The 22,850-nt window shown below is 45.1% G+C and overlaps 2 protein-coding genes across 2 annotated transcripts in view; one reads left to right on the plus strand and one right to left on the minus strand.

The window, feature by feature from the left end:
* Positions 1-3,401: 3,401 nt before the first annotated feature.
* Positions 3,402-16,704, minus strand: MRM3 (mitochondrial rRNA methyltransferase 3). Its single transcript, XM_082244825.1, has 5 exons — positions 16,380-16,704; positions 15,845-16,019; positions 10,573-10,817; positions 6,737-6,904; positions 3,402-4,014 (listed from the first exon to the last, which is right to left on the minus strand). The coding sequence occupies exons 1-5, from the start codon at positions 16,672-16,674 to the stop codon at positions 3,488-3,490; spliced, it is 1,410 nt and encodes a 469-aa protein (XP_082100951.1). The 5' UTR covers positions 16,675-16,704; the 3' UTR covers positions 3,402-3,487.
* Positions 16,705-16,746: 42 nt separating this feature from the next.
* GLOD4 (glyoxalase domain containing 4) overlaps positions 16,747-22,850 on the plus strand; it is an 82,693-nt gene continuing 76,589 nt past the window's right edge. The window contains exon 1 of the mRNA XM_082244827.1: positions 16,747-16,978. Coding sequence (XP_082100953.1) covers positions 16,889-16,978 — 90 coding nt within the window. The 5' untranslated portion in view covers positions 16,747-16,888. The remainder of the gene's footprint in view (positions 16,979-22,850) is intronic.

Here is a 22,850-nt window from a genome sequence, read left to right on the forward strand (position 1 = left end):
AACCCTATGGTACAAGGCTGCAGTGTGCACTGAATCCCATTCCCTACAGTAACATTTAGGGAGAGAGAGAGACATGAGAGGACAAGAGAGAGAGAGTGAGAGGACAAGAGAGAGAGAGAGAGAGAGACACACGAGAGGACAAGAGAGAGGACAAAAAATTGGCAAAATAAATGGAAAAAATGTGAAACACCGCGTTCGGTATTCGGCCTTCGGCCAAACATTTTATTATTATTCGGCTTCGGCCAAGAATTTCATTTCGGTGCATCCCTACTAGCCATGAAAAAGAGATGAATCCAGCCTTTCTAACCCTTGGAGATAATACTCCTTGCTGGGAAAGATGTGCAAATGCACTACAGGGGACTCCTCCTATATCCACTTGATAGTGGACACTGATAGAGTACAGGTGTGTGTGGGGGGTGGGGTGGGTTGCTCAACCTCGGTAGTCTGGTCAGACCGAATGCATAATAAACAAGCAAAAAATTTGGGGGAGCATACCCATGTATCTATTCTTTTTTAATATACATGTCTTTTGGTTCATAGCTGCACCAGATTTGGAAATACATGGGTATGCTCCCCCAAATTTTTTGCTTGTTTATTATGTATTCGGTCTGACCAGACTACCGAGGTTGAGCAACCCACCCCACCCCCCACACACACCTGTACTCTATCAGTGTCCACTATCAAGTGGATATAGGAGGAGTCCCCTGTAGTGCATTTGCACATCTTTCCCAGCAAGGAGTATTATCTCCAAGGGTTATAAAGGCTGGATTCATCTCTTTTTCATGGATAGTGTAGGACCCACTGATAATGGGGTACTTTAACATAGTGGTGGGCTTGAGCACTATATGGCCATATGGTGGGACCAAATCCCCATTTTTATTTATGGATGGTCTTCAAATTTGGTAGTAATTTCTTTTGCATGTGTGCGCTATTCTTTTTTAATATACATGTCTTTTGGTTCATAGCTGCACCAGCTTTAGAAATACATGGGTATGCTCCCCCAAATTTTTTGCATTATTTGCAGTGTTGACCCTTCTTTTTCAAAACCTCTGCAATTCTCCCTGGCATGCTGTCAAAATCAACTTCTGGGCCACATCCTGACTAATGGCAGGCCATTATTGCATAATCAATGCTTGGAGTTTGTCAGAATTTGTGTTGGGGGGAGGTTTGTTCTTCTGCGTCCTGAGGATTGACCACAAGTTTTCTGGTCATGGACCCACAATTTTGATGTTTTGTTCCCCAAGCCACTTAGTTATCACTTTTGCCTTATGGCAAGGTGCTCCATCATGCTGGAAAAGGCATTGTTCTTTACCAAACTGTTCTTGGATGGTTGGGAGAAGTTGCTCTCGGAGGATGTTTTTGTATCATTCTTTATTCATGGCCGTGTTCTTGTAAAATTGTGAGTGAGCCCACTCCCTTGGCTGAGAAGCAAGCCCCACACATGAATGGTCTCAGGATGCTTTACTGTTGGCATGACACAGGACTGATGGTTGTGCTCACCTTTTCTTCTCCGGATAGGGTTTTTTTCCGGATACCCCAATCGGATAGGGGTTTACTGCAGTCCAATCCCTGTACCTTTTGCATAATATCAGTCTGTCCCTGATGCTTTTCCTGGAGAGAAGTGGCTTCTTTTCTGCCCTTCTTGACACCAGGCCATCCTCCAAAAGTCTTCGCCTCACTGTGCGTGCAAATGCATTTACACCTGTCTGCTGCCATTCCTGAGCATGCTCTGCACTGATGATGCCCCAATCCCGCAGCTGAATCAACTGTAGGAGATGGTCCTGGCGCTTGCTGGACTTTCTTGGATGCCCTGAAGCCTTTTTCACAAATGTAGTGAAAATGTTTTTTATGGGATTAAGTTCATTTCCATGCCAGAGGGACTTTGCAATTAATCTGATCCCTCTTCATAACATTCTGGAGTATAATTGCCATCATAAGGGCAGCAGACTTTGTGAAAATTAATATTTGTGTCACTCAAAACTTTTAGCCACGGCTGTACAATATATGCATTGATTTTTTTTTTTTTTTTTTACATAAATTCAGAGAACAGGTGAAAACCATATGTACAATTAATGATATTAGGCCACTCAAACAAGCCAATACACAGATTTACTAAATAGGTGACTTCTGAAGGCAGTTGGTTCCACAAGATTTTAGTTAGGGGTATCAGAGTAAAGGGGGCTAAATACAAATGCACGCCACACTTTTCAGATATTTATTTGTAGAAACTTTGGAAAATCTTTTATCATTTTCCTTCCACTTCACAATTATGTGCCACTTTGTGTTGGTTGGTTTCTCCTAAAGTACGGCCAAAACACTGCACTCCTGTGACTCAGATTCAGCCAACAGCAGACTTTAGCCCGCTGTCAGCTGACGTCACAGAGCTATTCCAGGCTCTGCATGGATCCCGACAATGTCAGGATCCACCCAGATGCCTAAACAGCAGCCAGCTTAGCTTCTCAGCACGCTTCTGAGTGCCTAAGCCTGCTACTCCTGCGCTCTCCATAGCCTGTTTCTCTAGTGAGTGCTGGATGGGCAGAGCAGAAAGCCAGTGACTAACAGTCATCGCTCTGTGCTCAGAGTGGACCTGAGAACTGAGCGATCAGTGGTCTATGATCGCTCAGTTTTCAGAGTAGAGGTGGATGGGGACAGCCTCAGCTGGCATAGGTGCTTCAGCCATCTAGGTGAGTATGTATGTATACCTGATAATAATGGATTTGATGCAGTTATTTTACCTCTGCTGTGGTAATAGATTACAATACATACCTGCCGGTTGCACCATTAAATACAGACTATAGTGTAATTCTATTACAGAGTTACAACGTTGGGGTCTGCTGATGAATCACAAGGACTTCATACCTAAATTGCCTTTCACGAGTTCAGTGTTATACTAGTTTTAGGTCTGAACCAAATACAGAATGCACTCTGATTTGCAGGGACCTACAATACCTAAGAGTATGCTTTTTAATATGAGTAGTGGACAGATGAAGGAAATTTCCAATTGGAGGATAGTAGTGAAGCCTTACCTATTCTTGTACCAAACGTGCACTATAAGGAATGTAATGTTATGAACAAATTTAATTCATGAGCAGACACCAGTACAAAGAACTGAAATACATAAACACAAATAAGCTATCCATTTAGAGACAATGGTTTATATTGTTCCACACTTTTAAAACACCAGATTTTGTCCCCCTGCATCTCCAATAGCCAGGATTTTATTTTTTTCTATGGAAGATGCCTATAATTGCACAGCAGTCATATTTAGCTTTTAATGTATATTATACAGTTGTATCCCATAGCTCCTGGCATCCATGCTAGCAAAGTAGGTGGTGTTTGAGACTGCAGCAATGCAGAATACTTTTTTTTTTTATATAAAAAAAAATATATATATAAGTGATGAACGTACAAGTCCACTTTTAGGTTTTGCTTTATGGTGTAGCAAGAGCTGAATTATTGTTTAGGTATATGTAATGAAAAACCAAAGCTAGGAACTTTTCAGCTGCAGTTGTCTTCTTCCTTCAAACAAAAGAATACTAGCTGCCATAGCAGAGTTTAAACTTTCTATGCCAGGTACAACTGGAATGCACAGCCTCCTTCCTCCTGAATTCTCAGCCAGTAGCAGTGACTCTATACTAAGCCCATGAGTCTCCCCTCCAATCACAAGTGCACTTGGGCCCCTAGCCCACTGTTCGTGATAATGTTGTATAGGAACTCTGGGAATATCTTCCAGTTCTTCATCCTCCTCATCACTAGAGGAGTAATGATCCTCTCCTTCAATGTAATGGATTCTTCTAGGATCATTGGAGATCCAACCGTAGTCAATGGCTTTCTCAGATGTAAACTCAGCCTCACGAGGAATATTCTTCCAGCAGTTATCACCAACAAATACTTTGGTATTCTCAGAGAGGTAGTTACTAACTGTGTCCCACTCTAAGTTGGTTATAATTGGCAAGCGAAAGTGAGCTCCCATGCCTGCTCGGATTACTTTAGGTTCCCACGCATCAACACAACCTACAAAATAGAATATGAGCTCATATGAGATACACGGTCATTACATACCAAGAAAAACATCTCACTCTCGCCCTCTCTCTTTATATCTATATCTTTTTTATACATACATACTCGTTTCTGTATATCCTTCTCTCCTGCAAGAAGAGAAAGATATGAACAGGAAGATACATTGTAATTTTCTCTTCATTCAGAAGAGGAAGTAAAACACAGGGGCAGGCTCACAGTGACTGATCAAGGTTTAGGAGTGTGTCTATGGGAATGTTTGACCACGCTTCCACAAGCGCATTTGTGAGGTCAGGCACTGATATTGGACGAGAAGGCCTGGCCTGCCCTGCCGTGTCCGCTCTAATTCATCCCAAAGGTGTTCTATTGGGTTGAGGTCAGAACTATGTGCAGGCCGGTTAAGTTCCTCCACCCCAAACTCGCTCATCCATGTCTTTATGGACCTTGCTTTGCCCACTGGTCCAAATCATTTGGTGGAGGGGGAGATTATGGTGTAGGGTTGTTTTTCAGGGGTTGGGCTTGGTCCTTTAGTTCTAGTGAAGGGAACTCTTCAGGCATCAGCATACCAAGACAATTTGGACAATTTTATGCTCCCAACTTTGCCGGAACAGCTTGGGGATGGCACCTTCCTGTTCCAAAATGACTGCGCACCAGTGCACAAAGCAAGGTCCATAAAGACCACAAAAGCAGAACAAGGTGTACACTGCTCTATATTATTACAACCATACACAGTGGGGAAGATAATTATTTGATCCCCTGCAGATTTTGTAAGCTTGCCCACTTACAAAGAAATGACGGGTCTATGATTTTTATCATAGGTGCATTTTAAATGATAGAGACAGAATATCAACCAAAAAACACAAGATACAAATGTTATAAACTGAGTTCCAGTTCAGTGAGTAAAATAAGTATTTGATTTCCAAGCAAAACATGACTTAGTACTTGGTGGAGAAACCCTTGTTGGCAAGCACAGAGGGAAGATGTTTCTTGTAGTTGGTTACCAGGTTTGCACACATCTCTGGAGGGATTTTGGTCTACTCTTCTTTGCAGATCTTTTTTTTTTTTTTAAATATTTAGGGTTTCTTGCCTATCGCTTAGCAACTCAGAGTTTCAGTGCCCTCCATAAATTTTCTATAGGATTAAGGTCTGGAAACTGGCTAGGCCACTCTATGACCTTAATGTGCTTCTTCTTGTGCCACTCCTTTGTTGCCTTAGCGGTATGTTTTGGGTCATTGTCATGCTGGAAGACCCATCCATGACCCATCTTCAGTGTTCTGGCTGAGGGAAGAAGGTTCTAATCCAAGATTTTACAATATATGGCCCAGTCCAATCGGCTCCTCAATGCAGCAAAGGCAGCTTGTACCTTTAGCAGAGAAACAGCCTCAAAGCATAAATGTTTTCACCTCTGTGCTTGACTGTAGGGATGGTTTTTTAAGGTCATAGTAAGCATAGTTCTTCCTCCAAACACGGCGAGTCAAGTTAATGCCAAGGAGCTCAATTTTGGGCTTATCTAACCACAGCACTTTCTCCCAATCCTTCTCTGAATAATTTAGATCTTCATTGGCAAACTTCAGAGAGGTCTGTACATGTGCTTTCTTGAGGAAGGGGACCTTGCGGGATTTCAATCCATGGCGGCGTATTGTGTTACCAATGGTTTGTTTGTTCGCTGTGCTCCCAACTGCCTTGAGATCAATCACAAGCTCTTCCCATGTAGTTCTGGGCTGATCTCATGACCATCCCTAATCCATAAGGCAAAAACTTACATGGGGCTCCAGACTGAGGGCGATTGATGGTTATTTTGTATTTCTTACATTGCCGAAAAAAATCACTCCAACAGTTTTCTCTTTTTCACCAAGCTTCTTGCTGATGGTCTTGTAGCCCATTCCAGCCTTGTGCAGGTCTACAATCTTGTCCCTGACATCCTTTGACAGCTCTTTTGTCTTGCCCATGATGGTAAGGTTTGAATAGAGGAAAGATTCTGTGGACAGGTGTCTTTTATACACGTAAGGGTGTTGTTAGGAGCACCTTCTTAACTAATCTGTGTACCACATGAGCACATACTGTAGCCAGTCTGTGGGAGCCAGAATTATTGTTGGTTGGTAGGGGATAAAATAATTATTTAACTCGCTGAAATGCAACCCAATTTATAACATTTGTATCATGTGTTTTTTTTCTGGATTTTTGGTTGATATTCAGTCTCATTTAAAATACACCTATAACAATTATAGACTCTTCATTTTTTTGTAAATAGGCAAACTTACAAAATCTGCAGGGGATCAAATATTTATTTTCCTCACTATAGCTTTTATTGCTGCGAGTACTCAAAATTTTTAAAAAGCTTACATGCGCTACAGTTTAAGTGGTGCAATTTTACAGCCATTTACCTCATTGTTGAAATCCTGCTTGCTGCAAGCTAGAATACTTTTGGTGTAGAATTTTATAATAACTACAGCAAAGATCACAAGTTAAAAATGTACGTAATCATATTCAGCGACCATTTTCTCAAAAATGTACTTGGATTTCCATTGATTAAGCCCTTACACAAAACGTCTCCATTTTTTTCCCACTTTTAGCCTATGTAGACTATACTATAAATGAAATGTGTACAGATCAGCACATTGACAACACGGACATAAACTGCAAAGCAGCTAACAAAATCGATGTACTACACTGGAAGTCACGTGAATTCATAAGCTTGGGGTCATAGCTTCCGTTTTACCTTTTGTAAGCAAAACTTTGTTACAGCCAGCTCCTGCTGCAGATCTCAGTATAGTACCCAGGTTTCCAGGATCACGGATATTGTCACATATGAGAGAAAGTGGTAACGTATTCTTCAGCTGTGTTTCAGGAAATGTCATCTTTACGTGATCAGGTTTCCTAAAAATTCCTAGGGATAACAAAATTTCATATATTACCTGAAATCCTACAAAATTATTGTGATTAGGGGCTTTAACAGATTTCTACAATAATAAAATGGAAGCTGTGACCTCATTAAGGACCAACTCCTACGATTTTATGAAGTGAGGAAGAGTTGAAAACATTGTTTCTTTATCGTTCATCGCAGGAGACAGGAATTCATTGACTACTCCGTTATACTGCCACCTACAGGTGGTTTTGGACACTGTCAAACAGAAAAACGGTTTCAGCCTGGTATAACCCGTTATACTCCCAGCATGCTTTCTTTTTGCGCAATTTTCTACTAGTGTCTGAAGAGGATGACACATTTTCTTTGCTGTGAGAAAAGTTCAATCTTTTTTTCCTTCAGCCAAGAGTCCTCTACAAGCTGCTAGCTAGTCTCTACATGTAGCTATCTGGATCGGCTTTACCTAAACCCCATTTGACTGGAAAATTAAAAGGCTGGTCTGAATTGTGACCTTCAGGCACTAGGCTCTGTATTGTGGTGCTTTCCAGACCCGAGAGTACTGTATTGGTGCTTTCCAGGTCCACGGCCGTGGCCTGTCACTTAAGACCTATTTTGTGAGCAGGTCAAGCACTGGCAGCTACCTTTTTACGAAGACCATTAAGAGTCATTTGAAATCCCAACTTTCCATCAGTTTGTGGTGAGTCACATGTATGCTCTTTTGTCCACCATTCACTGTCAAGACAGCATTTTCCTGGAGATACTCCTGACTAAGTGTAGATTTATCCTCAGCTCATACCTGCTGCCCACCTACAATGACCTGATCACCTCGGGCCATCTGAACCTAGTCTGCACCAGCATCTGGTTTGTATTTATGACCTAGCCTTGCGCCCTGAGCTACACTGCCCCTGGCTGGCCTCTAGGTTAAGCAACTGGCCAGGTTTGTCTCCAGGTCAGTATTTGTATCCGCTTTTATTTTTTCTGAAGGAGCCTGGAGCTTCGCTTTAAGGTTTGGGTTCCACCCTTTCCTGTCAAAGCATACTCTTACTAGATCTGTGAGCACTTGTTGAGCTTTTCAGCATTAGGCTAGCAGCATTAGACTTGCAAGGCAACCGCAAGGTCTTCTGTTTACCATGTTTTACCAGGCCTCAGCTTTAAAAGCTTTGAATGGAAGGTTCTTCAGGCAGCTCTCTGAGTTGAAGGCAGTCCCAAGCTGTTGTTTTTGTGAGCCTGTTAGTGTTTTGTTGCTGTTGCCCAAACTCTCAGTTGAACTGTTTTTGGATATTGCAATAGTCTATAAATTCTTGTGCCACTTTTGAGAGAAAAAAAAAGCATCTTTGTACTTACCATAAAATCCATTTATTGTAGTTCATGGAGGACTGGGGTCCCATCCCTTTACATTTATGAACATGCTCTTGGTACTGCATTTCAACAGAACTAAGATATGCTGGAAGCAGGAGGGGGTATAGCAGGCTAGCATGTTTTTTTTTTTTTTTTTTTTACAGTGTCCAAATCCCCCTGTAGCAAGTAGTATAACCCAACAGTGTACGAATTCTTGTTTCTCTCAAACTACAAGAAATTGATTTGATGGGAAGTACAAAAATCTAATTTTGAATATTAACCACTTTAACACTGCTCACTGTGCTGCTACTGCGGCACAGTGGCTCGTTATCGTCTTTCGATGTAGACCTACGTCACCAGACATTCCCCTCTCTCGGCAGCGCGCGCGTGCCGCCGGAGGCTCGTTCCCGCTGTATTCAGTCACAGAGGGAGTCGGGCCAGGGGAGGAGCAGCGGTGATCACAGCTGCTCTTCCCCGATCGTCGGGGATCGAGTGTGGAGATCCGCCCGCTTGTGTAAACAAAGCGGGTGGATCTCCTAAGTGACAGGAAGGGTCAGATTGCAGGATTCAGCATAGCTGAACCTGCGATCTGTGCCTGTGTCACACAGTCCCCTCCCCCCACACACGTCAGTAAGCACCAGGCATACATTAACCCCTTGATCACCAATAAAAGTTAACCCCTTCCCTGCCAGTGTCATTTTTTACAGTAACAGTGCATATTTATAGCACTGATTACTGTAGTAACGTCACTGGTACCCCCAAAAGTGTCAAAAATGTCAGTCAAGGGTCCGATCTGTCCGCCGCAAAAAAAAAAAAAAAAAAAAAAAAAAAAAAAAAAAAAAAAAAAATCGCAGATCGCCGCCATTACTAGTTAAAAAAAAAAAAACAACAGTAAAAATGACAAATTTCCCATAGTTAGTAGCTGCGATAACTTTTGCGCAAACCAATCAAAATACACTTATTGCGATTTTTTTTTACCAAACATATGTAGCAGAAAACAAATTGACCTAAAATGTTAAAAAATTTAGATTTTTACATTTTTTGGGGGGGAGGGTGGGTTTCATATAAAAAAAATGTGAAAAATATTGTTATTTTTTCAAAATTGTCGCTCTTTTTTTGTTAATAGCGCAAAAAGTAAAAATCGCACAGGTGATCAAATACCACCAAAAGAAAGCTCTATTTGTGGGGAAAAATTTTTAATTTAATTTGGGTACAGCGTCGCATGACCACGCAATTGTCCGTTAAAGTAACGCAGTGCCGAGTCACAAAATATGGCCTGGTCAGGAATGGGGTAAAATCTTCCGGTCTTAAAGCGGTTAAAAATACGCTCATTGAGAATTTTTTTTGTCAAAGACATGTAGCTAAATACATTTTGGCCTAAATATATGACAAAAATTGAATATATTGGATATTTTTTAACTGTCAAAGTAGAAAAATATTGTTATTTTTTTATTAATATTGCAAAAAATAAAAATTGCAGAGATGATCAAATACCACCAAAAGAAAGCTCTGTTTGTGGGGAAAAAAGGACGTAAATTTCGTTAGGGTACGGCATTGCCGCGCAATTGTCAGTTAAATTCGCACAGTGCCGAATCGCAAATAGTGGCCCACACGTAAGACAGCAAAATCCTCCGGTGGTAAAGTGGTTAATTCTGTTTTCTGTTTTGGACTCCTTACTTGTCCATGTTATTGCCCATACAAGAAATGAGGGGTGCAATCATCACCAAGATTGGAAAGCAGAGATAGAAAAAAAAAAAAGAAGTTCTAACTCATAACCACTCTTGAAAATGTGAGGGAAATCTACCTATTAAAAAGACACAGATGGCAATAAAAACTTGACAGTGGTTCCAGACCTTCTCTGCTCTTTTCAAAACATTTTTGCTGTAGTTGGGCTTACCACTTATTTATCTGCATGGTCACGATTTTGTATGTCCACCTTGAAATGACTGCCCTGGTACTGCCCCCCTTCAACACAACTATTTCCTTCTAAATGAGGACCAGACCATGTGAGCTGTGTTGGTTTTGGCCCTAGGCTCCAGACCACTTGAATAAGACCTGGTCATATCATACCAATTTCAAAAAAACTGCTTTGTGTTGAGACCACAGCTAGCACCAAATGTTGACTGCTGTGCTGCATCAGTGGAAATGGCGCCATATGTATAGATATACTCAGAAGATGATCTTTGGCGCATAGTTATTCCACAAGCCCCAGTGATGCTCTAGGCTGCTCAGACAGGATGTCAAAGTAGACATGACTTTAGTTTCTGCCCCAGTACATCCAACCTATGTCTAAAAATGTACCACAGATATAACATGATGGGACAATTAACTGTCTGTCCTCCATCTTCACTTACCTATGACTCCTTGGGGGGTAACAACATCAGACCACATATCGATGGCCTCAAATTTCACTTTGACAAGGTTTGCTTTCTGGAGTTGATCGGAAGGCAATGCTTTTAACTGATCAACTCTACTAAAGAACAGTGTATGTAGAATGGCTCCAGACTCCATAGCATCCAGCAGCAGTCTCTGGCCTTCCAGTAACACCTGTCCATGACGATCGCGAAAAGATCTGGATTTTGCTATTGAAACAACTTTGCTATATATGAAGAATGAAAAAAGCCCAAATTAGATAAATAGAAAACATTTGGTGTAGCAGTATAGCAGAAGAACACAACAGTGACAGGAAAAAAAATTAGGGAAAGGAGTTAAATGATAAAGGGTCATTTAGGAGGGAGGAGAGAGAGGGAGGGAGAGGGAGCTTTGGAAGTATGTTATGCTCACTCTTCATGGTTCCAGCAGCACATAACATTGATTTCAATGGCACCTGTTCCCATCTTAGCAACTTTGGAAAGGTACCTGCACTACTTTACTTTGATACAACTTTTGATGTGACTTTGATCATGAGAGTGTAAAGTTGGATCAAAGCTGCACTCAAAGTCGCACAACTTTGTAGTCGCACTAGTGGAAACGTAGCCACTAGACTAGAGTGCAACTTTGATCAAGCTTTACTACTCTGTGGATCAAAGTCGCATCAAAGTATTGCAGGTAACTTTTCAAGGTCGCATAGATGGGAACGAGTGTCTTGAAATCAATGGGCTGTGGCGTGCCATGCGACTTTGTGTGTCCACTTACATTCAACATAGTGACAGGCAAGCGTTAGCAGTATGTCCCTTACATGTAAGCCGAAGCTGCGGCGTCCCGCATATACTCAGAAAGTCTCGGGCCGGCGTTGGGGGCGTGGCTACGTTACGTCTGGACTCCGGCTTACATGTCACTATGTTGCAGTGCATTTTTAAATAAATAAGGTTTTTATCATTACGGTATCACGCTATGTGCCTCTTCTCCTTTCTGGATTATCCATATATGGGCCTTACCCATCTCAATGTGAGGATTGGCTTTATTTTGATGACATCTGCCCCAGCTCTCCCTGGATCTGTCACCTATGACAACTCCGAGGAGTGTCCAGTGGAATCCTTTTGATTTTCCCCATTGCTAAGCGTGTTGTGGTCTATTAAATTAGATGACCATAGGAGTCTGGTAAGCAGCCTACTAGAATATCTATCTTGATCACGGGTGCCACTCAGTGGACGCTTATTTGGACATTCTGCTATCGCTGGGACTTTTGGTTCCTCTTAAGTGTGATTCACTACTTCTTTTGGGCACTTTTTATTTACCCTTCTCATCCACTTAAGTATTTTATACTATTTTTGGGACTATTTTTTGAAGGACATTTGTTTGTTTTATTATAATTATATTTATTGGGATTGGAAGTCCTTCTCATCATTGGTTTATACCATCCTCCATTTTACAGGGTGTTCACATCACTCGTATAATTATTTTTAGTAAAAATGTATTAAATGTAAGCTTGCTAATTTTTACATGTGGTGGCTGCATTTTTTTTTTTTTTTAAAGGCTTTTTTTTCTAGAGATGCACCGAAATTTCGAGCGGTGAAATATATCGACCGAAAATTGTGTTCTTGGCATTTTGCACATAAGAGAAAAAAGATGCCGAAAATGGCACTGAAAACGCACAAGATTTTGCAGCGATTATACGGCAAATTCACCACCATTTTACTGCGATTATGGTTTTTCATAGGGGATGTGCCTCAAAAACCACATCAAAAAGCTAACACGGGTGCGTTAATGATGCATTCTTGCGGCATTTTCAATGCATTTCAACGGGGAGATGCGTTTTTGGTGCTTTTCTTTTTAACTGACCAAAAATGCAGCAAGCAGGATTTTTAACACCACAACAGAAGCGCAACAGACCAGACTGAAGACACAGAAAATACACCGAATTGAAAGGGATACATTTTTCTTGAGCTTTCCTTGCGATAAAGGTGCCAATAATGGCCGAAAATAAATTCGTATTCATTTAAATTCATGATATTAATGATAAAGTCCAATATAATACAATTCTATATAAAAATATAAATATTTTTTAAAAACTAATTTTCGGTTCCAAAATTTCCATTCTGTGCACCTCTACTTTTTTCCTTTATTTTCACCTGATGTTCCAGCCAGTAAGTTCTGTTATTTTTTTAAACTTACTTTAATGTGGAACAAAACCCATCAATTTAATGATTTTAGAAAACAGTTACATTCCCGGAATGCTAACTGTCACATTTGCTTATGCCCTCAACCAAGCTGTCAAACCATCAAATGGCTGGTGTCATAACTGATCACATGTGCAGCACCATGGCAGTTGAAGATTAAACAGAGGCCAAGATGGCAGCTTCCTCGGCTGAAAAAGATAAGATAATTTAAATCCGCTTTTTAGCCAAGGTAGCTGCCATCTTGGCTTCTGTTTAATCTGTAACTGTTATGGTGCACATGTGATCAGTTATGACACCAGCCATTTGATGGTTTGACAGTTTGCATCCTGAGCAGATGCCGGGAATGAAACTGTTTTCTGAAACTGTTAAAATTGATGTGTTTAGTTCCGCTTTAACATAACAAGATGTGCAGCAAAAGTGGCAGTTAGAGGGCTGAGACAAATTACTGATGGGTGCTCACAACAATCAGCTTTTCCTCATGTACAAAAAAACTTTAATCCCAAAAGGGAAAAACTGTTGCTGTAACTGCTTATAAAGTATTCTCTGAGGTTTAGCTTCAATTTGTTAGTCAAGTAGTCCATCTAAATCTGCTAGTCAAACACTACCCCTTTCACCAGACTGACAGTGCTGCTGTTCAAAGGGATCACTGTTGAACCTCTATCTAGAGTAAAGACATCTTAAGGCTAGGTTCACACATATGCAATGCGGGAACCAGCACGATTCCTGTGCGGGTTCCCGCATCGTATGTCTCTCGCAGGCAGTTCACACTGCCCCAAGGGAACTGCTGTGGGTGTCAAAACAAAGTTAATGACACCCCCAGATCAGAGTGCTAACTGTGAAATAGTGAAGGTATCAGATCGCACAGGTGTGAACGCCCATGTGATCCGATTCCAGTGTGGACCAACAAACAAAAGGGTTCTGCACCATTTTGCTCTGAATGTGATGCAAAATCATTCGCATCACACAGACATCGCATGTGATCTGCACAGCAATGCGGTTTAAATCACATGCAATGTCTGACAATGTATCTTACTGCAGCAAGGTGCAAACAAAGGGGGAAAAAAAAAAAAAAAAACGAATGCAGTCACCACATTTAGGAATTTGTAAGCTGCAATATTACATTTTTTGGGGGCTTAGTTAATACCACTTTAAACTTTTTATGGTAAATTTCATAGGCAGCTTAAAACATGCTTGACTCTTTTTATGTGATTTCATCAGATAGGTGTGTTTTTATAAAAAACAATTTGAAGAGCTATTTGTCCTACGAAACTGCATGCACATTTGTTCTGCGGGAATACTAGCAAAATTGAATTTTAACCGGTTGCCGACCGCCGCACGACTATATACTGCGGCGGTCAGCCCCGGCCAGGCAGAGTGACGTATCGGTACGTCACTCGCCTGTCACTGACTTGCGAGCCTATAGCGGGCGGGCGCGCGCCCGCCGCGGCTCGTTCACAGGCAAGTCAGTGCGTGTGACCGGCGGACTCGATGTCCGCCAGTCACACTGCGATCGCTCCTGTGAAGGGAGAAAGACAGAGCAGCTTGTGTAAACAAGCTGCCTGTCAGTTCTCCCTGTGTAAAAGTAAAGATCTGACCGTTCTACTATGTAGAACGGTTGATCTTTGCTTTTACACCAATAGCAATGTCCCTACACAGTAGAAAGCATGCCCCTAGGACACACTTAACCCCTCCCTGTCCAATAAAGTTAACCCCTTCCCTGCCAGTGTCATTTTTGCAGTAACAGTGCATATGTATAGCACTGATTACTGCAGTAATGTCACTGGTAACCCCAAAAGTGTCAAAAATGTCAGTCAAGGGTCCGATCTGTCCGCCGCAATGTCGCAGTACCGAAAAAAAAAATCGCAGATCGCCGCCATTACGCGTTAAAAAAAAAAAAACACCAAAAATGACAAAAATCTTTCTCTTTGTTAGTAAACGCGATAACTTTTGCGCAAACCAATCAAAATACGCTTTTTGCGATTTTTTTTACCAAACATAGGTAGCATAAAACAAATTGGCCGAAAAATGTTAAAAAATTTTGATTTTTACTTTTTTTTTTGGGGAATTTCATATTAAAAAAATGTGAAAAATATTGTTATTTTTACAAAATTTACGCTCTTTTTTTGTTTATAGCGCGTGATCAAAAAATCGCACAGGTGATCAAATACCACCAAAAGAAAGCTCTGTTTGTGGGAAAAAAAGGACGTCAAATTCGTTTAGGTACAGCGTCGCACGACCGCGCAATTGTCCGTTAAAGTCACGCAGTAAAAAAATCGCAAAAAAAACCCTGGTCCTTTAGCAGCCAAATCCTCCGGGGCTTAAGTGGTTAATCAGCCGACTGGAAAGTGTTTCCTATCAGACGCAGTTACTGTTAAGGCAGTAGCAGTTGCCTGACTTCAGAGGTGCTGCCGAATACACTGAGGATTCCCCCCACCCATGCTGTTAGCATGGATTGAGAGAATCAAGAGACTTCCCTCTTTGTCGCTTGTGGGCGGAATGGCCAAAAACTTGAGCCATCTATGCCCAGCCTCTCTCATGTATTCCATTGTCAAAGCATGAAACACATTACAACTTACACACAAAGGAGTCAATGGAGCAGAAACTTCACAAATAACTCTGTGCACACTACAATCAGCCTTGACTAGGGGTGATCAGATAATGACTGGTATGGGCAGCTAGAGCCTGTGGAAGATCTGCTGATTAGTGGTCCCCAGAGCCGGCTACAGATGGATCGAATATCAACCAATTCAGAAGAGACTGGCCAACACTCTATCTATAGGGATGTGGTTTTACTACTGAAGTTGGTCCATTGATCGACTTCAGTACAACCAGCCTGTCAGTGTTTTTTTTACCAATTACTGCTGGCGGCTATGATAATTGTATTCTGCCAGTGGGGAAGACTCAGTGCCGGCAGTATACAATAGCACTGTAGGAGGGATTCCCCATCAACACTAGCGGCATTGATGGAGGAATCAAGCAATTCCCTTTTTTGCAAAATGGTGGTGGGAGGAAAGAAAACTGCATCAGATATGAGCTGCTTTAGAGAGACAAGTGGTCTTTGAATTACCAAAGCCGGTTATCTCCAGGGCGGGCTCTCTCATATTTCAGCTCCACTGGAAAGGCTTGCTCAGGTGCATCCTGATCATCTTTGTTGTCCTTATGGCTCCTGTCCTCGGTGATCAGCTGATGTGTCAGGGCCACCCTCTCTGGTGGATGCCTCTGGTCCTTCTGAGTTAGGGTTCCTCTGTCCTGTAGATGCCTTTGGTCCTTCCGCTGTCCCTGGGCCCAACTCTCCTGAGGATGCCTCTGCTCCTTCCGCTGTGCCAGGGCCCAACTCTCCTGAGGATGCCTCTGCTCCTTCCGCTGTGCCTGGGCCCCCCTCTCCTGAGGATGCCTCTGCTCCTTCCGCTGTGCCTGGGCCCCCCTCTCCTGAGGATGCCTTTGCTCCTTCCGCTGTGACTGGGCCCAACTCTCCTGAGGATGCCTCTGCTCCTTCTGCTGTGCCAGGACACCCCTCTCCTGAGGATGCCTCTGCTCCTTCCGCTGTGCCTGGGCCCAACTCTCCTGAGGATGCCTCTGCTCCTTCTGCTGTGCCAGGACACCCCTCTCCTGAGGATGCCTCTGCTCCTTCCGCTGTGCCAGGGCCCCCCTCTCCTGAGGATGCCTCTGCTCCTTCTCAGTAAGGATTCCCCTGTCCTGTGGCTGCTCCTTCTTCTGTTTCAGGGCCCCGCTGTCCTGTATCTGCTGCTTCTGCGGCCTGGGCTCTCTGCCCGGAGGAATAACTCTTACCGGACTCCTCCTGAGGGCCCGCACATCCCGCCTCACCTGTATATTCCCAGACACCTGAACTAGGTTCAGCCGGCTACAGCGCAGCATGCTCCTCATGAGCGCCGCCATCCTCGTCCCCTGCTGACCTGTCGCACTGAGTGACGTCAAACGAAGCACAGAGGGGCGACATGTTGTGGTTGGCAGAGCGGGCTTTACGCATAATGGTTTCAGTACAGCTAGCTCTGAGCGTATAGTCTGGCGTCCACCTCCGTCTCCATGGTGACACGTCGTGTCGTCAGCAAAAGGCGCAGGCTGTCAGAGTGTGTCTGTGGTGGCAGGAAGGATGGGAGGTAGGAGAGCTCTGCACTATGTCCTGAAGATCGGAGACAGGGGCCAGACGGCCCGCTTCTTCAGAGAAGTCCTGGGGATGAAGGTGAGAGGATGAGAGACCTGTGTGCAGGCTGTGTCCTGTATACCTCCTCTAGGGTGCTGTACATGTCCTGACAGAGCTTGTTCTACTTATGAGGGAGAGAACTATGAGAGACCTGTGTGCAGGCTGTGCCCTGTATACCTCCTCTAGGGTGCTGTACATGTCCTGACAGAGCTTGTTCTACTTATGAGGGGAGAACTATGAGAGACCTGTGTGCAGGCTGTGCCCTGTATACCTCCTCTAGGGTGCTGTACATGTCCTGACAGAGCTTGTTCTACTTATGAGGGGAGAACTATGAGAGACCTGTGTGCAGGCTGTGCCCTGTATACCTCCTCTAGGGTGCTGTACATGTCCTGACAGAGCTTGTTTCTCCTTATGAGGGGAGAACTATGAGAGACCTGTGTGCAGGCTGTGCCCTGTATACCTCCTCTAGGGTGCTGTACATGTCCTGACAGAGCTTGTTCTCCTTATGAGGGAGAGAACTATGAGAGACCTGTGTGCAGGCTGTGCCCTGTATACCTCCTCTAGGGTGCTGTACATGTCCTGACAGAGCTTGTTTCTCCTTATGAGGGGAGAACTATGAGAGACCTGTGTGCAGGCTGTGCCCTGTATACCTCCTCTAGGGTGCTGTACATGTCCTGACAGAGCTTGTTTTTCTCTTTATGAGGGAGAGAACATGAGAGACCTGTGTGCAGGCTGTGCCCTGTATACCTCCTCTAGGGTTCTGTACATGTCCTGACAGAGCTTGTTTCTCCTTATGAGGGGGAGAACTATGAGAGACCCTGTGTGCAGGCTGTGCCCCTGTATACCTCCTCTAGGGTGCTGTACATGTCCTGACAGAGCTTGTTTCTCCTTATGAGGGGGAGAACTATGAGAGACCTGTGTGCAGGCTGTGCCCTGTATACCTCCTCTAGGGTGCTGTACATGTCCTGACAGAGCTTGTTCTCCTTATGAGGGGGAGAACTATGAGAGACCTGTGTGCAGGCTGTGCCCTGTATACCTCCTCTAGGGTGCTGTACATGTCCTGACAGAGCTTGTTCTCCTTATGAGGGGGAGAACTATGAGAGACCTGTGTGCAGGCTGTGCCCTGTATACCTCCTCTAGGGTGCTGTACATGTCCTGACAGAGCTTGTTTCTCCTTATGAGGGGGAGAACTATGAGAGACCTGTGTGCAGGCTGTGCCCTGTATACCTCCTCTAGGGTGCTGTACATGTCCTGACAGAGCTTGTTTCTCCTTATGAGGGGGAGAACTATGAGAGACCTGTGTGCAGGCTGTGCCCTGTATACCTCCTCTAGGGTGCTGTACATGTCCTGACAGAGCTTGTTCTCCTTATGAGGGGGAGAACTATGAGAGACCCTGTGTGCAGGCTGTGCCCTGTATACCTCCTCTAGGGTGCTGTACATGTCCTGACAGAGCTTGTTTCTCCTTATGAGGGGAGAACTATGAGAGCAGGCTGTGCCCTGTATACCTCCTCTAGGGTGCTGTACATGTCCTGACAGAGCTTGTTCTCCTTATGAGGGGGAGAACTATGAGAGACCTGTGTGCAGGCTGTGCCCTGTATACCTCCTCTAGGGTGCTGTACATGTCCTGACAGAGCTTGTTCTCCTTATGAGGGGGAGAACTATGAGAGACCTGTGTGCAGGCTGTGCCCTGTATACCTCCTCTAGGGTGCTGTACATGTCCTGACAGAGCTTGTTCTCCTTATGAGGGGGAGAACTATGAGAGACCTGTGTGCAGGCTGTGCCCTGTATACCTCCTCTAGGGTGCTGTACATGTCCTGACAGAGCTTGTTTCTCCTTATGAGGGGAGAACTATGAGAGACCTGTGTGCAGGCTGTGCCCTGTATACCTCCTCTAGGGTGCTGTACATGTCCTGACAGAGCTTGTTCTCCTTATGAGGGGGAGAACTATGAGAGACCTGTGTGCAGGCTGTGCCCTGTATACCTCCTCTAGGGTGCTGTACATGTCCTGACAGAGCTTGTTCTCCTTATGAGGGGGAGAACTATGAGAGACCTGTGTGCAGGCTGTGCCCTGTATACCTCCTCTAGGGTGCTGTACATGTCCTGACAGAGCTTGTTCTCCTTATGAGGGAGAGAACTATGAGAGACCTGTGTGCAGGCTGTGCCCTGTATACCTCCTCTAGGGTGCTGTACATGTCCTGACAGAGCTTGTTTCTCCTTATGAGGGGAGAACTATGAGAGACCTGTGTGCAGGCTGTGCCCTGTATACCTCCTCTAGGGTGCTGTACATGTCCTGACAGAGCTTGTTCTCCTTATGAGGGGGAGAACTATGAGAGACCTGTGTGCAGGCTGTGCCCTGTATACCTCCTCTAGGGTGCTGTACATGTCCTGACAGAGCTTGTTTCTCCTTATGAGGGGAGAACTATGAGAGACCTGTGTGCAGGCTGTGCCCTGTATACCTCCTCTAGGGTGCTGTACATGTCCTGACAGAGCTTGTTCTCCTTTATGAGGGGAGAACTATGAGAGACCTGTGTGCAGGCTGTGCCCTGTATACCTCCTCTAGGGTGCTGTACATGTCCTGACAGAGCTTGTTCTCCTTATGAGGGGGAGAACTATGAGAGACCTGTGTGCAGGCTGTGCCCTGTATACCTCCTCTAGGGTGCTGTACATGTCCTGACAGAGCTTGTTCTCCTTATGAGGGGGAGAACTATGAGAGACCTGTGTGCAGGCTGTGCCCTGTATACCTCCTCTAGGGTGCTGTACATGTCCTGACAGAGCTTGTTCTCCTTATGAGGGGGAGAACTATGAGAGACCTGTGTGCAGGCTGTGCCCTGTATACCTCCTCTAGGGTGCTGTACATGTCCTGACAGAGCTTGTTTCTCCTTATGAGGGGAGAACTATGAGAGACCTGTGTGCAGGCTGTGCCCTGTATACCTCCTCTAGGGTGCTGTACATGTCCTGACAGAGCTTGTTCTCCTTATGAGGGGGAGAACTATGAGAGACCTGTGTGCAGGCTGTGCCCTGTATACCTCCTCTAGGGTGCTGTACATGTCCTGACAGAGCTTGTTTCTCCTTATGAGGGGAGAACTATGAGAGACCTGTGTGCAGGCTGTGCCCTGTATACCTCCTCTAGGGTGCTGTACATGTCCTGACAGAGCTTGTTCTCCTTATGAGGGGGAGAACTATGAGAGACCTGTGTGCAGGCTGTGCCCTGTATACCTCCTCTAGGGTGCTGTACATGTCCTGACAGAGCTTGTTTCTCCTTATGAGGGGGAGAACTATGAGAGACCTGTGTGCAGGCTGTGCCCTGTATACCTCCTCTAGGGTGCTGTACATGTCCTGACAGAGCTTGTTCTCCTTATGAGGGGGAGAACTATGAGAGACCTGTGTGCAGGCTGTGCCCTGTATACCTCCTCTAGGGTGCTGTACATGTCCTGACAGAGCTTGTTCTCCTTATGAGGGGGAGAACTATGAGAGACCTGTGTGCAGGCTGTGCCCTGTATACCTCCTCTAGGGTGCTGTACATGTCCTGACAGAGCTTGTTCTCCTTATGAGGGGGAGAACTATGAGAGACCTGTGTGCAGGCTGTGCCCTGTATACCTCCTCTAGGGTGCTGTACATGTCCTGACAGAGCTTGTTCTCCTTATGAGGGGGAGAACTATGAGAGACCTGTGTGCAGGCTGTGCCCTGTATACCTCCTCTAGGGTGCTGTACATGTCCTGACAGAGCTTGTTCTCCTTATGAGGGGGAGAACTATGAGAGACCTGTGTGCAGGCTGTGCCCTGTATACCTCCTCTAGGGTGCTGTACATGTCCTGACAGAGCTTGTTCTCCTTATGAGGGGGAGAACTATGAGAGACCTGTGTGCAGGCTGTGCCCTGTATACCTCCTCTAGGGTGCTGTACATGTCCTGACAGAGCTTGTTCTCCTTATGAGGGGAGAACTATGAGAGACCTGTGTGCAGGCTGTGCCCTGTATACCTCCTCTAGGGTGCTGTACATGTCCTGACAGAGCTTGTTCTCCTTATGAGGGGGAGAACTATGAGAGACCTGTGTGCAGGCTGTGCCCTGTATACCTCCTCTAGGGTGCTGTACATGTCCTGACAGAGCTTGTTCTCCTTATGAGGGGGAGAACTATGAGAGACCTGTGTGCAGGCTGTGCCCTGTATACCTCCTCTAGGGTGCTGTACATGTCCTGACAGAGCTTGTTCTCCTTATGAGGGGGAGAACTATGAGAGACCTGTGTGCAGGCTGTGCCCTGTATACCTCCTCTAGGGTGCTGTACATGTCCTGACAGAGCTTGTTCTCCTTATGAGGGGAGAACTATGAGAGACCTGTGTGCAGGCTGTGCCCTGTATACCTCCTCTAGGGTGCTGTACATGTCCTGACAGAGCTTGTTCTCCTTATGAGGGGGAGAACTATGAGAGACCTGTGTGCAGGCTGTGCCCTGTATACCTCCTCTAGGGTGCTGTACATGTCCTGACAGAGCTTGTTCTCCTTATGAGGGGGAGAACTATGAGAGACCTGTGTGCAGGCTGTGCCCTGTATACCTCCTCTAGGGTGCTGTACATGTCCTGACAGAGCTTGTTCTCCTTATGAGGGGGAGAACTATGAGAGACCTGTGTGCAGGCTGTGCCCTGTATACCTCCTCTAGGGTGCTGTACATGTCCTGACAGAGCTTGTTCTCCTTATGAGGGGGAGAACTATGAGAGACCTGTGTGCAGGCTGTGCCCTGTATACCTCCTCTAGGGTGCTGTACATGTCCTGACAGAGCTTGTTTCTCCTTATGAGGGGAGAACTATGAGAGACCTGTGTGCAGGCTGTGCCCTGTATACCTCCTCTAGGGTGCTGTACATGTCCTGACAGAGCTTGTTCTCCTTATGAGGGGGAGAACTATGAGAGACCTGTGTGCAGGCTGTGCCCTGTATACCTCCTCTAGGGTGCTGTACATGTCCTGACAGAGCTTGTTTCTCCTTATGAGGGGAGAACTATGAGAGACCGGTGTGCAGGCTGTGCCCTGTATACCTCCTCTAGGGTGCTGTACATGTCCTGACAGAGCTTGTTCTCCTTATGAGGGGGAGAACTATGAGAGACCTGTGTGCAGGCTGTGCCCTGTATACCTCCTCTAGGGTGCTGTACATGTCCTGACAGAGCTTGTTCTCCTTATGAGGGGGAGAACTATGAGAGACCTGTGTGCAGGCTGTGCCCTGTATACCTCCTCTAGGGTGCTGTACATGTCCTGACAGAGCTTGTTCTCCTTATGAGGGGGAGAACTATGAGAGACCTGTGTGCAGGCTGTGCCCTGTATACCTCCTCTAGGGTGCTGTACATGTCCTGACAGAGCTTGTTCTCCTTATGAGGGGGAGAACTATGAGAGACCTGTGTGCAGGCTGTGCCCTGTATACCTCCTCTAGGGTGCTGTACATGTCCTGACAGAGCTTGTTTCTCCTTATGAGGGGAGAACTATGAGAGACCTGTGTGCAGGCTGTGCCCTGTATACCTCCTCTAGGGTGCTGTACATGTCCTGACAGAGCTTGTTCTCCTTATGAGGGGAGAGAACTATGAGAGACCTGTGTGCAGGCTGTGCCCTGTATACCTCCTCTAGGGTGCTGTACATGTCCTGACAGAGCTTGTTCTCCTTATGAGGGGGAGAACTATGAGAGACCTGTGTGCAGGCTGTGCCCTGTATACCTCCTCTAGGGTGCTGTACATGTCCTGACAGAGCTTGTTCTCCTTATGAGGGGAGAACTATGAGAGACCTGTGTGCAGGCTGTGCCCTGTATACCTCCTCTAGGGTGCTGTACATGTCCTGACAGAGCTTGTTCTCCTTATGAGGGGGAGAACTATGAGAGACCTGTGTGCAGGCTGTGCCCTGTATACCTCCTCTAGGGTGCTGTACATGTCCTGACAGAGCTTG

The sequence above is a fragment of the Pelophylax lessonae genome (genome assembly GCF_965119305.1).
Source record: "Pelophylax lessonae genome assembly, chromosome: 2".
Taxonomy (NCBI): Eukaryota; Metazoa; Chordata; class Amphibia; order Anura; family Ranidae; genus Pelophylax; species Pelophylax lessonae.